Raw genomic sequence first — 14319 nt, forward strand, 5'->3', positions numbered from 1 at the left:
TGAATTGAACAAACTTTATTTAAAAAACGCCTACAGCGCGAACCAGCGTCCATAGCAGTGCAGCATGCCAATGATAACGGACACAATGAAAACAGAAATTAAAAAATACAATTAATTCTTTATTTTTATTCATTATAGTACTGTTTACTTTATTATTATTTTTTAATTATTATTATTTCTTTTTTTAACAAAATATAAATTCTAATTAAAATGATTTGTTTATTTAAATCCAAACATGACCTTTGAAAATGATGTATCCTGTATTCTTCCATTTAGGTAAAACAACGGTGATAATACCACAATGTAAACATTCCATTTTCAGCTCATATTTTTTCTCAAGTATAATATCCTAAGTATTACATAACGAATAAAGTAGATATAGAATAATGTACTTAACAAAAGTAAAAAGTAGACTACTCATTATGTTGAAAATCCATATGTACATTAGAGTATTAGATTATTAGCCATCACTGATGCCTCCATGGGTAAACAGGTTGTTAGTATCTGTTTATTGAACACTTCTGTTAGGTAGTTTGGTTTCAGGTCAGATAAATGTAGTACCACTAAAATATATTGGAGTATAGAGTCGCATAAAAGACACAAAGAGCCTACCTAAACATTTTGCTGAAGTGCAGTATCACCCTTAATTTCTTTCTCTCTCTCTGTGTGTGTCTCTCTCTCTGTCCATGTGTGTGTGTTTGTATGTGATGATGACATGCAGCCAATCAGCTCCTCTGCAGCTCTCCGCTCCCTCCTCTGCAGCCCTCTCCCCGGTGGTTTATATTGCATTAATCAGCTGTGCTGTAATCAGAGACATCCAGCCGCCAGCGGAAATACAGTCGTCTGAACTACACTGCTATCTGCGAAAATGTCTAATCGGGTAAAATATTGAATGCTCTTTTCTCCATTTCAGTTGAAGTGTACCGGAGATACATTATCGCTATGAAATGAATAACGGTTGTAACAACAGGGTCTTCACGTCCTTTACTGAATGTCGTCATCCATCTTTGACAGCATTGGACGATTAAATGTAAGAAGGGAGAGTCTGAAGATATGTATCTTGTTGCTCAATGGTCTTCTGGTGCTGCAACTTATTGCAAGCAGATTGCTTAAGAATGAGAGAAACAAGCTAATTTTATTATTAGATTATTATTATTAGGAATTTTAAAAAAGGATCTGGATCCATTTTATTTGAGTAGATGAACAAACATTTGACTAAAACTTCAGGTTTAGAGGTTGATCTTTGTAGTATTTGAAATAATTTTAGGGACATCTATATTCCTACACTGTGAGTTTAGGGGTTTTCAGGTTTTTGTAGATTGTGTAAATGGTTTTCAATTGTTTATAAATATCTGTACCGCTATGGCCTAGATCTTTTGTAAAGTAGATTATTCAAGTAGGCACAAAAGCAGCCAAGTCTTGAATAAAAGCCCATTGTTTATCTCCAACTTGTACAACAATAGGTCACCGGAGCTCTGCAGCATGACTAGAATACTAGGCTCAGATTTCCTATTCAGTGTCGTTTATAACTGATTAATATGCACATTCTCATGTTCTGTGATAACCACACCCTCTTGCTGCACTACATATCTTACACGCTTTCTTTTGTCAGGCTTGGCAAAGAGCAGAATACATGTTTATATAAGTGCTTAACCTGTGCAAACATAATAGCTTAGTTTTTAATAATTTTATCAGAAATACAGAGAATGACTTAATTTAGGATTGCTTTTATCTGTAGGCAGAGTTTGAGAAGATGGCGGGGGATGTGAAGAAAGTGAAGACGAGGCCAACGGACCAGGAGTTGCTGGACCTGTATGGACTTTATAAGCAGGCAATAGTTGGAGAGGTTAACACCGGTATGACTTGCAGTAGATAACAGAATCATTACCGTGCAATGTTCCCTGAATTCTAAACATGTCCTCTATTTATGCCGTCGCAATTGTAGAAAGACCAGGAATAACAGATTTGAAAGGAAAAGCCAAGTGGGACGCCTGGAACTCCAGGAAAGGTAACAAGTTTAAATTGTGTGTAGATGAAAAAGAAGCCAAAAAAAGCAACAATTTAATACTTTGTTTTAAAAATTTCAGGAATGTCCAACGACGATGCCATGTCAGCCTACATAGCACTTGCAAAGGAAGTCATCAGCAAATATGGCATGTAAGGCTTGCAATAAACTGAAGAGCAAAATGAATCCACAAATGACAAAATGTCTACTAACTCAATAACTGAAGCAATGTTGCTATCCAAGTATCCTTCTGGTTTCAGAGGCCATAATTATGCAGGATAAAGTGTAACCTAATATTTGCTGTGATTTCTTCGTCTTTTTTTTAACATAGATTATTAATTGAATAAATTACACACATCCTTAAAGGTTAGGAATATTTTTTTTAATCTCATTTATGTAGTTTATTCTTGTAATCCCCATGAGTACAGCAATATACTGTATACACATGCACTATGATATGTAACTTGATTCCTAAACAGGACAAACTTAATGCTGTCAAACATGAAAATAAAACCTCTGTATAATGTGTTTGTTTTGTTATTTATAACATAGTACAATTCAGCAGCAACACAAACTTCATCCTCCAAGATGACAATTTGAAACAACATTTCTCTTAAACAGTTACAACAAAACCTGGACATTACAACCTTAATGAATGTACGATTTGTTGCAGGACTGTTATATTAGACCACATTATCTTTTAGCTAAGGGTACCCAATAAACTGGCAACCGAGTGTATTTTTGCTCAGAACAAGGACTGTAAATTGTGTTCCCCATCATGTTCTGTAAGCACACTAGATTAAGGAGATCTCTTAATGACCTGAATGAACAGGAGCAATTATTACGGCAAGCGAAACCTGTTTATATATTGGCATATGACTATTGTTTTAAGACTCTTGAAGCTATCCGTTAGGACTCCTCTGGATTGGGTTTAGTCCAAATCATAAAAGAAGCAGAGCCAGATCAAAGCTACACAAAAGTATGGAGCCAAGGGTGTCCACATACTGATAGCTGTATAGTGTAAAAGCAAGATTTGCTTTTGAGAAATATTTACCATGTCACTGACGAGGGAATCCGCTTCTCTACCTTCATTATTTTCATCATTACTTTTTAATAATTATTAATTGACACTTTGTGGTTTTTTTGTTTCTAGTGTCATTATCTATATTCTGATCATTCACCTCACCTCACCTCATGTACTGATACAATGTAGCCATCACCCCGCGCATGCGCAATCCGATTTTCCGGATTTGCACCCGCTGTTCTGGGACAGTGCAGTGAGCTTAAGTGGGGTAAAGGTTGCGGGGCTGCGGACAATAACCCGCAGAAACTTCAGCTGCTCGTGGATGCTGGACGCTCAAGTCAACACGTCATCCATAAGGTAAGCATACTAATGCATTGTGTTGGGAAGCTGGGAATGGCGTTTTTACACCGAGCGTGCCCTATTCAGCCTTAAGTTTCATGTCAGACATTGTTGTTTACCATAACCGCAGGCGATAGTAACGCTGGCCAACAAGCATATAAACGTTAGCTGGCTTACTTGAAACCGGTAACTTCGTTTCAATTATCTTGTAATAATCAGGTTGGAGCTCTGAAAACTACAGATTAGTAACGTGAGGCTCCATTTATTCTGAAGTGGGCGTTTTAAGCCAAATCACAATAACAATTTGTGAGTCATGTGATCGTAAAAGGAGTTTAAATAATCAACCTTAACATTGCTTTGGTGCAGAAAACGTAAGCAACACAGCCTATAGCAACTACTGAAGGCTACTTCATGTCCCACTATATTATATTATATTATATTATATATTTCAAGCGTCAGAGAAATGCATTGCCTTTTGGAAAGATAACGGTCACTGTTAGTGCTAAACAAACAGTGGTCAAAGGGAAATTCAAAAGCTCTTGTCTACTGTGTATACATTCTCATGTTTCATGTATGGATCAGCCTATAAGACTAGATTTAGCAATTCTATTCTCGCTTTAATGATAGGTGACTTTGATGTATGAATTAGTGATAATTCTGTATGAATGGCATTAATGAAGAATTACTAGATACAGATATATGTCTGTTTATGTACACAATACATTTTGGCGTATTGTACTACTTGAATAGTAATTATTGTAGATGTTTTCAAAGTAACATTAGTCTTAAAATAGTTCGTATAAACTATAATATAAGTATAAGCTGCTGTAAACCTGCAAATTTCCCCGCTGCGGGACTAATAAAGGATTATCTTATCTTATCTTATCTTATCTAATGTCTGCTTTTTGGTTTTGAATTTACTGTATATAAAATCTGAAACATTTGATCTAGGACAAGACTTTTACACGTTTGTTTTGTGTATCCAGTCTGAACTCTTCCAGGAAGAAGAAATGGATAATAATTTGTCAGAGTCTCTGCCGGAGCGGACCTTCCAGTACCAAAGCAGCCTGCCATCCCTGCCTGTCCCGTCACTAGAGATGAGCCTTTCAAAGTACCTGAATGCAGGTAGGATAGTACATCAACAACCAGACGAGTCACAAGTTCTGTTTAAGGTCTTGTTAATATTGATCGTGCAAACTTCAAATATTTACTCAAACAGATACAGTAAAATTCCCTTCTCTTCATTCACCTTACTTTCCCTTTTTCATCCTTCTCTCTCATCTCTTTTGATTATCTATCCCTCCCTTGTTTTTGACCAATGGGCTTGTACATTGACGGAGGACCACCTTCCCACTCTACTCATTAGTGTAAAACAACATAGGTGTTGAAGGCATTTTAATTTTGCATAATCCCTCCAGTATGCCTACGTTTATTTTGAAGCAGACTTACATTTTACATTTTTTGGAGACCATATTCCACCCCTGCAATGAGCCCTTTACAAGATGAAATATGGTAAATATTTAAGAAAATTCAACATGTCCTTTTATTACTCACTCATGCTACGGCTAATTGTATTAAATATAAACATTTAATAGTGTGAGAAGTGTTATTCTGTAATTTGACCCCTTTATCTTTGATTTTGAACTAGTTCCTGTTTGATTTGGACAATAATTTAGACAAGAAAAAGCTCCCACTGAATTTAAATATTCGTAAAAATTGTTGGAGTAGAGCAAAATAAAGTCTTTAAAGTTTTGGAAAGTTAATGGGTGCATTAATGTTTTAATTAAAACATACATCAATACTGGAATTAAATTATGGCTATGGTATCCAACACTATATCTCAGCTTTTTGGATTTATCTGTGTCCTATGTGCAACACCTCTTCTCCCCAGAACAACTTAATTAGGGTTGCTGTAATTTCTATGAATTATATTTCCAAATCAATAGTTCTTTTACTTTAAATATTTTAATAGCATTTACACAAGTTTGATTTTGGTCGTGTATGTTGTGTATGTATGGTTGTGTGTTTCATTTGAACTGTATACAGTGGGTACGGAAAGTATTCAGACCCCTTTAAATTTTTCACCCTTTGTTTCATTGCAGCCATTTGCTAAAATCGAAAAAGTTCATTTTTTTTCGCATTAATGTACACTCAGCAACCCATCTTGACAGAAAAAAACAGAAATGTAGAAATTTTTGCAAATTTATTAAAAAAGAAAAACTGAAATATCACATGGTCATAAGTATTCAGACCCTTTGCTCAGTATTGAGTAGAAGCACCCTTTTGAGCTAGTACAGCCATGAGTCTTCTTGGGAATGATGCAACAAGTTTCTCACACCTGGATTTGGGGATCCTCTGCCATTCTTCCTTGCAGATCCTCTCCAGTTCTGTCAGGTTGGATGGTGAACGTTGGTGGACAGCCATTTTCAGGTCTCTCCAGAGATGCTCAATTGGGTTTAGGTCAGGGCTCTGTCTGGGCCAGTCAAGAATGGTCACAGACTTGTTCCGAAGCCACTCCTTTGTTATTTTAGCTGTGTGCTTCGGGTCATTGTCTTGTTGGAAGGTGAACCTTCGGCCCAGTCTGAGGTCCTGAGAACTCTGGAGGAGGTTTTCTTCCAGGATATCTCTGTACTTGGCCGCATTCATCTTTCCTTCAATTGCAACCAGTCGTCCTGTCCCTGCAGCTGAAAAACACCCCCATAGCATGATGCTGCCACCACCATGTTTCACTGTTGGGATTGTATTGCAATGAAACAAAGAGTGAAAAATGTAAAGGGGTCTGAATACTTTCCGTACCCACTGTATGTAAGCATTTTGTACATTTGTGCAGACTGAATTAAATCCAATGCTTTTACAACAGAAGAGGCTTAATGTTCACAATGACCAGCTGCTCGTCGTTTTATTTGACTGATTTTGTATCGCCATGTTTTCCATCAGTTCAACCATTTGCATCTGAGGAAGAGTTTAAAGCTACAGTGGACATTGTGAGGACATTTCAAGAGGGTGTTGGCATAGAGCTCCACCAGAAACTCCTGCAAAGAGCCAAGACAAAGAAGAACTGGGTGTGTAATGGAGCATTAAATGCCTTGTTTTGGATTTACAGATGTCCTCTTCAGTCATGGTTGTTTTACCTAGCTGAGTGATTTTTTTAAAAATTCTTTAGCTGGAAGAATGGTGGTTAGACGCTGCGTATCTGGAGGTCCGCATACCCTCTCAGCTGAATGTGAACTTTGGTGGACCGGGGCCCTACCTGGAGCACTGCTGGCCTCCTGAAGAGGGAACTCAGCTGCAGAGAGTCAGCATTAACACATGGCATACACTACAGTACTGGAACCTGATCCGCACGTAAGACACGTCTTTACCAGCTCTGTTTATGTGAAGTGTTAAGTAGAAGTTCCTTTCCTTTTTACATGAAGTCATATATATATGTTATGTGTTGTTTTTTCTTTTGCTTGCATTTTTTAGGGAAAGGCTGCATCCCCAGAAATCTGGCAAAACAGCATTAGATATGGACCAGTTCAGAATGCTGTTCAGCACCTGCAAAGTACCTGGAGTAAAGAAGGACACCATTCGTAACTACTTCAAGACAGGTAGAATAATCTTGGTTCTTATCTCTTACCTTCTGACACGCCTGCATACTCTTTAGCACACTTTCTCAGCTTACAGATCACCGTTATGTATGTGCATTTTATGATGTGCCACAGAGCGTGAGGGTCCATGCCCCTCCCATTTGGTTGTGATGTGTCGTGGACGAATCTTCACTTTTGATGCAGTCTGTGATGGACAAATCCTTACTCCTCCAGAACTTCTGAGGTAGTGAAGTACACACGAGTAGACACAACCTTCAAGAGATTAAGCTTCCCGTTTAAGGGTTGTGCCAAGTGCTGCTGACTTTGCAAATGTAACTTTTGAAAACATGGAGGAACGTTTTACATCATACTACTGAGTTCGAAATAATTGCTTTCAATTATTGACCCCAAAGAGGTATCTAAACTTAGAGTATCTTTGGGGAGCAGGCATTCAGTGCTTTTCATTATGCTGGCATGTCTCCTCGCCTCCCTCACTTGCATCTTAACTCCTCCTAGGTAGGATGTGAGAGAGAGATACGAGGAAGAGACATGAGAACGGAGGAGCCAAGAATGCCAAATGAGAAATCTTTGGTTCCTGAGCTTCAGTCTTCGGCAACAACAGTTGCTTCAAACTGTGCCACACAAAAAGGAGCGTCAGTTATATATTACACCACTTGATAAAAGACCTCCGTGTAGGATACACTTGTGTTTCCTCAATCTATGCTCCTTGCTCCTAATTTCCTTGAATTGCATTTAAGGGATTGGAAGATCATTCATAATGGAGGGGTTGCTCTCCGTTTGAGTACCATGGTGCCTCATGTCCCTATCTCATGTCTTAGCTCCTTCTAACAGGGATGCAAGAGAGAGCGATGCGAGGAAGAGACACAAGAACATATTTAACCACAATAATAATGACGCACAGCATCTTTAGCGGTCCCATAGTATACTAACTACTTAATAATAAAGTAACAGTTTTGAAGAAAAACACCTGTTGCGGCACCACATAATATGACTGATAGAAATAACCCTCAGCAGGCGATAAAACATTTATTTAAAAAACCTGTTATTATTTTTGAAGAACAGGTTAATTAAATATTAACTTAAATCAGTTAATTCTTCTTCAGTGGTTATTTCATCTTTCAACTTTTTACGGCTTCTCTGGGTCCAGGTCGCATTAATACTGCTAGGAGGTAATGAAAAATATGCAATATGATAATAAATAATTCTATTTTCTTTCATACTTTACTACTTTTAAAGTATATCCCGTGTGGTGTTAAATAGGTCTTAAAATGTATTTTATGTTACTCAGTGAACCCCCCAGAAACCCAGAAATAATGAGCTGGAGGACTGAGGAGCACCAAGGTTCAATGTTGCCTCATTTTATTTTCTGTGTGTGTGTTAACCTACATAGGCAGCTCAGCTATGTGAAAGAGTGCTGTGAGGGGGAGCCAGAGGGAGACGGAGTGGCTGTTCTCACCTCAGAGGAGAGGACTCGTTGGGCGCTGGTAAGAGTCCTCAAATTTGGAGACTTTGGTGTTCATCTTGGTGAATACGTTCTAAAACACATTGATCACATTTGTTAAAAAGTTCTCGTAATACAAAAGCATGCTCGAGGAATAGTACTGTCAGCATTTACTCTCTCTGCAGGCCAGGGAGCATCTAATAAGCATTGATCCACACAATCACACCATCCTGGAGACCATCCAGAGCAGCCTGTTCGTCATATCTCTGGATGAAACAAAACCCTACTCCACTCCAGAGAACTACACAAATGTACGAGCTGCACAAAGTTTAATAATTTAATAATTCCTGATATGGTGTTTGCTGTTTTATAAAAGAAAATAATTGTGTGTCTGATTGTGACTTCTGAACACAGTTGACCGCAGAAGCACTTAAAGGCAATCCCACCATCCGCTGGGGTGACAAATCGTACAATTCACTGTCGTTCGCAGATGGCACCCTTGGATCCACTTGTGACGTGAGTTTGTATGTCTGTGCCATGCTAGAGGAGTTTCGCCACACTGTGAAATCCAGCCTATATGACATGTTCTTATGCTTCTCACCTTGGAAAGTTCATGTCCAAAAGCAAATTATACTTAAATTTAAAACAAAAATTCATAAATTCATAATAAAATATTTTTTGCAGCATGCACCCTATGATGCCATGGTACTGGTTTCTATGTGTTGGTATCTGGACCAGCAAATCAAAGTTACAGAAGGCAAATGGAGGGTAAACATTACATACTCTTATTACATTACATACTTATTTATTCTCTACATACATTTCAATAGTTCTTGTTAGATTCATTTGAATGTATCCGTCCACTTTTCACACATTGATGTCTATGCTTTGTAGGGCTCAGACGCAGTCAGACCCGTACCCCGTCCTGAGGAGCTGGTGTTTACTGTCGACGAAAAAGTCCAGAGTGACATCCGCCACGCCAAACAACAATACCTTGAGTCGGTGAGCCACTACTCACACACAGAACTACAGTAAAAAAGCATGATGCAAAATTATTTGTGCATAGTCACAGCTGTGTGGGTGTCAACTCTGTCGCTGCTTTTACAGACACAGGACCTGCAGATTGTGTGCTATGCCTTCACAGCATTTGGCAAAGCAGCCATCAAACAAAATAAGTTGCATCCCGACACCTTTGTTCAACTAGCAATGCAGTTGGCCTACCAGAGAATGCACAAAAGGTACAGAATGGTTTTAAATCGGGCCATGCCTTTACTGATGTTTAAAGTCTACTATGTGAACGGCCCTGACTGACTCTTCTTACCCCTCACAGGGCAGGAAGTTGTTATGAGACAGCAATGACTCGCAAGTTCTACCACGGCAGGACGGAGACGATGCGGCCCTGCACCACGGAGGCTGTGAACTGGTGTAAAGCCATGATGGACCCCACATGTGAGGTGAGTGTGTGCATGTCTAAAAAAAAAAACTTCCCTGTGGCAACCTCACACAGAGTATGGAGGTGGAAGCAGTCTTTGCTTATTGACATGTTACATAAACATTTTTCTGCCAGGTTGATGCCAAGAGGAAAGCCATGCTGCTGGCCTTCAATAGACACAACAAACTGATGGCTGAGGCCCAGGAAGGAAAAGGTTAGTTCACTTTACACACGTGAGACACAGAGCACCTTTCAAGGCGCCGTAGGAAGTAGAACCGAGTAATTTATCTACATACCATTTACATTGTCAACAAGAGTAACAGTCAAAGAGCGGAGTACGTAACAGTAAGCCCAACAGTAAATTACAAGTCTATTTATCAGACAGCCTGTATAATAACGGCTAGCTTGGTTAGCAGTAAACTGATAGCAAGAAAACTTCAACAATCAATAAACAGCAATAACTGACATACTGTGCACATATTTAACAATTGTTTAAAAAAAATGTACACAAAATCTATTTCTTTGTATTTTTATATCAAAATCCAATCATCTTTTCTTCCTCTAAAACAAAATATGAAGTGTGCTTATGTAAGGTAGTACCAACCAAGTTCAACCAATTATATTATGACATCTCTCTCAATCAATTTGCTGCTTTTAGAAACTACGGAGGTGTGTGTAGAGCCATAGTCCACTGTAGGTCCTTATCACGCTACATTTAAAACAGTCCACTGTTCAAACGCGAAGGATTTGATTTAAATCCCTCTCAAAACTGTACACTGCTAAAATGTTCTATTTCACTAGGAAACACTCACAGTACAGAAACTAAAGAAGCTCTAACTTCGGTCTCACCTGGGTGTTAATCCATGTCATTTTGTGACATCGTTGCCAGGTTTTGACAGGCATCTTCTTGGGCTGTATCTGATTGCCAAAGAGGAGGGACTTCCTACTCCAGAACTCTTCACGGATCCCCTCTATGCAAAGAGGTACTGTCTGTAAATTGTTTGTCTTTGGGTTTCGGCCATACCAAGTACCGATCTGATACCAATGTAATGGCAATTTGAAGTACAACTCTATGTAAAGGTAATGTGTAGTGTTAGAAATGCTGTGCGGATTCGTACAAGGGGGTGATGTGTAACCTTAAGAATGTATGTGTAGGATAACTCATTAGGTGATGATTTTATAAACAGAGACTCTTATTGGTTCCTGAACACCATTGTATATGCCTATAGGGTCGATTGATTACATCTCAGAGAGGCCCAGTTGACCTCACTATATGAACAGTGTGTACAACTGTCTCTTTAGTGTGCTCTTTTGCAGAGTCTGTGTGACTCTGAGAACCTGCACCTCATTCTTGCAAGAATTAAATATCTATCTAATTTGATCTTTATTTCAACGCTCATTGAGACTCATTTCGGGACATTAGAAGATAGATTTTTTCCACCACACCAATGTTTAAAAATAAACTCTGTGCCGCAATGTGTAGAGGTGAGTGCCATCAATGGTATGCATATTGAATTGTATTGATTGTCCCGATATCTGTTGAACCATGATAAAATGCATTTATGTTTTTCATTTTTCATTTCCTGGTAAACTTTCTCATTAGATTTGCTCTCTTACTAACCTTTTCAAATCTAATAGAAGTGAAAGATTTAAGATTTAACAAGATGTTTAGAAAATACTTCTGGATTTTACAATCTGATAAATGATCTGTTTAATAAACTGAACTGCAATACAGAATGAATTAAGCAGACTTAAGACATTGCATTAGATTGTAAATTGTTGGAGAGGCCTTCTTGTCTTCCTGTAACTGAGTTGTGTTTTGTCTGCAGTGGTGGTGGTGGTAACTTCGTGCTGTCGTCCAGTCTGGTGGGCTACACTACAGTTCTGGGGGCTGTGGCTCCCATGGTGCACCATGGATATGGCTTCTTTTATCGTATCAGAGATGACAGGTGGGCAGACAAGACATAAGATTGTTTCCATAATGCTGTTTCTTCATCTGAAAGTCTTTGGCTCCAAATGTCATGATTTTTGTGTTGAGGTGTTAAAAACTAAGTTGAATATTGGGATGTCAGTTTTCTTGTTAATTTTGCTTTTGACAGCCTGACACCCATTAACTAGCAAATTGTTTAAAAAAAACACACAAAATGATGTGACACACAAGAGGCACTTCACTTTACTCCAGTGCTCAATGAGATTTGGTGCAACATTATGAAGCTCTACATCCATCAATTTTATTGTCTTTTTTAAATTATTTTATTTGCCAAAAGTTTATTGCCGCATTTTGATCGGTTTCCAATTTGGTGGTTACTGTCAACTACTGCTAAAAGCCCTTAAAAACACAGGGTCAATTTAAAAATGGCTGCTGTTCAAGCCAAAATCAAAGCAGCTATTAGTAAATAGTAATCATCAGTGTCAGTCAACTCGGTCAGTTATTTTCAAGTTCGTAATTGTGCGTACCTTTCCTGTAGTTTCAGAAACTGGACTCATTTCCACACAATGTCTTTTTTTCCCTCCAGGATCGTGGTCTCGATCTCAGCGTGGAATTCTTTCCGTGAGACAGATGCTGCGTTACTTTTCAACAACTTCTGTAGTTCCTTGCATGAGATGCTCCATCTGGCCACCACGTCTCAGCTATAAGTACTCACACCAACACATGAATGCGCGCAGAGCTCATAAACCCTCTGTTAATAGCCGACAGCTAGCAATAGTCATGTTTGTTCTCAGCAAAGATCAATGCAAAGGTACAGAATCTGTACTGCAAAGTGATAGCCACTGACTTTGGCATTACACATCTACTAACTTTTCTGCCTCTTGTAGTGATAAATAGAACATTTTTAAGGTAAATTGTTTTTTTCTGAGTATATATTTTTAATGATTCTCCTGTTAATTTTTATTGAGAATATTTAATTTTAAATCCTTTCAATATTAATCCACATTTAAGATGATGTTAAGGATCAAGACCTTTTTTTATGATGTTTGTACCCTTCAGTGGGAAAATATCCAACTGACACTGACTGTTCTTGAGGTGGACAATGGAAAATATAACCTCTGGCTGTTTTTCTGTTATGTTTCTGTGTTTTATGTTTCTGCTTGGTAAAAAAAAACATCTACAGACATATTTAACAACAGCACTTAACATTAAAGTTGGACTGGAAAATAAAAAAACATTATTTCTAGGAAATCAGTAAATATCTTCTTGATGTTTGTTTTGCATTTTGCCTAATACGATCAAAATCGTACTATACAAAAAGAAGAAATTTAAGTTTTGATAGTGATAGTGGGTGGGCACATACAGGTAATGGTTAGCTTTTAGCTGTACAGTTAGCACTCCCTACCTTAATCTGTGACTCTATACGTTATTTATTTGACTTACAGGGTAACAGGTGGAGTGTTGAGATCACAGGACAAACTGTTGCCGTGCACTTTGACGGCCCTATTTGCGATCAATATTTTAGGACCCATTGAATAAAGTCGGCTAACACTGGCTAGCTCTACAGGAAGTAACGTTACTACTCTGTTTTGCTAACTTCCACTTTACGATCGATGTAGATGCCTCAAAATCAAGTTCAACTTAAAGTTTTTTGAAAACGAAGGGTCTTTTATTCTATTATTTTTTCGCCCTTTGCACACGGGCCTCCCTTATGTCTGCACTTGCCACATGAAACAGCCGTGTTACCATATTTCCGCCCAGATTTAAACCAGCATTTCTTGAGCTGGTGTAGGTCGAGCCAAAAGGCCCACAGCCTGGAGGGCTATTCCTAAACTAATACAATCTGGAGTTACATTATTTAACTCATGTTGCCTTCCAATCTATTGAGGTGTTGGACATTGTTTTGTATCACTTCAGTAGATAAGATAAACTGTTGGTTTGCTGGTTTATTGCCTTATACTACGTCACTTCTTCATAGAGGGCCTGCACACAATGCAGTTTTCTTTTGTTTGTGTTCTCTGTCAAGTGAAGGATTGCTGAATGTTCTTTATATTAGGATGACTGTTGTATTTTTTTTACTCCACTTTTCCTCTTCATTTAAAGCCTTGGAAATTTTAAAATGTGAATAAGATTGTACTTCCCTTTAAATATCCATCCATCCATCCATTTTCCGTAACCTGCTTATCCAGTTAAGGGTCGCAGGGGTGCTGGAGCCAATCTCAGCTCAATGGGCGAAGGCAGGGTACACCCTGGACAGGTCGCCAGTCTGTCACAGGGCTGACATATAGAGACAAACAACCATTCACACTCACATCCACACCTACGGGCAATTTAGAGTCTTCAATGTCTGTGGACTGTGGACTGTGGGAGGAACCCGGAGAGAACCCACGCTGACACGGGGAGAACATGCAAACTCCACACAGAAGGTTGTCCAGCCCGGGAATTTAAATACCCAAATTAAATGAAATCAATTTCTCTGTTGCAAAAACAATAAAATGTATGTGATTTTGGAAATGTAGCAAAGATGTTCTGACAAATAAAGTTGAGAAATTACCATC

At 38.5% G+C, this 14319-nt stretch overlaps 2 protein-coding genes across 2 annotated transcripts; both read left to right on the forward strand.

The window, feature by feature from the left end:
* The first annotated feature begins 772 nt into the window (after window positions 1-772).
* On the forward strand, window positions 773-2531 carry acbd7 (acyl-CoA binding domain containing 7). The gene is made up of 4 exons (XM_054622490.1): window positions 773-880; window positions 1739-1856; window positions 1946-2008; window positions 2088-2531. The coding sequence occupies exons 1-4, from the start codon at window positions 869-871 to the stop codon at window positions 2159-2161; spliced, it is 267 nt and encodes an 88-aa protein (XP_054478465.1). The 5' UTR covers window positions 773-868; the 3' UTR covers window positions 2162-2531.
* A 744-nt stretch (window positions 2532-3275) lies between these two features.
* Window positions 3276-14308, forward strand: crot (carnitine O-octanoyltransferase). Its single transcript, XM_054622486.1, has 17 exons — window positions 3276-3386; window positions 4355-4493; window positions 6306-6430; window positions 6532-6713; window positions 6834-6958; window positions 7073-7181; window positions 8349-8442; window positions 8585-8710; window positions 8814-8915; window positions 9084-9167; window positions 9294-9401; window positions 9507-9637; window positions 9730-9853; window positions 9967-10045; window positions 10721-10814; window positions 11661-11780; window positions 12348-14308. The coding sequence occupies exons 2-17, from the start codon at window positions 4379-4381 to the stop codon at window positions 12466-12468; spliced, it is 1839 nt and encodes a 612-aa protein (XP_054478461.1). The 5' UTR covers window positions 3276-3386; window positions 4355-4378; the 3' UTR covers window positions 12469-14308.
* Window positions 14309-14319: the final 11 nt, after the last annotated feature.

Source organism: Anoplopoma fimbria, chromosome 20 (genome assembly GCF_027596085.1).
Source record: "Anoplopoma fimbria isolate UVic2021 breed Golden Eagle Sablefish chromosome 20, Afim_UVic_2022, whole genome shotgun sequence".
Taxonomy (NCBI): Eukaryota; Metazoa; Chordata; class Actinopteri; order Perciformes; family Anoplopomatidae; genus Anoplopoma; species Anoplopoma fimbria.

Coding starts and splice junctions, on each gene's coding strand:
- acbd7 (XM_054622490.1), top strand. Junction 1,857..1,945: donor AGTTGGAGAGGTTAACACCG/GTATGACTTGCA, acceptor TCGCAATTGTAG/AAAGACCAGGAATAACAGAT. Junction 2,009..2,087: donor CGCCTGGAACTCCAGGAAAG/GTAACAAGTTTA, acceptor TAAAAATTTCAG/GAATGTCCAACGACGATGCC.
- crot (XM_054622486.1), top strand. CDS start 4,379: ATGGATAATAATTTGTCAGAGTCTCTGCCGGAGCGGACCTTCCAGTAC. Junction 6,714..6,833: donor TACTGGAACCTGATCCGCAC/GTAAGACACGTC, acceptor TGCATTTTTTAG/GGAAAGGCTGCATCCCCAGA. Junction 9,638..9,729: donor TACCAGAGAATGCACAAAAG/GTACAGAATGGT, acceptor TACCCCTCACAG/GGCAGGAAGTTGTTATGAGA.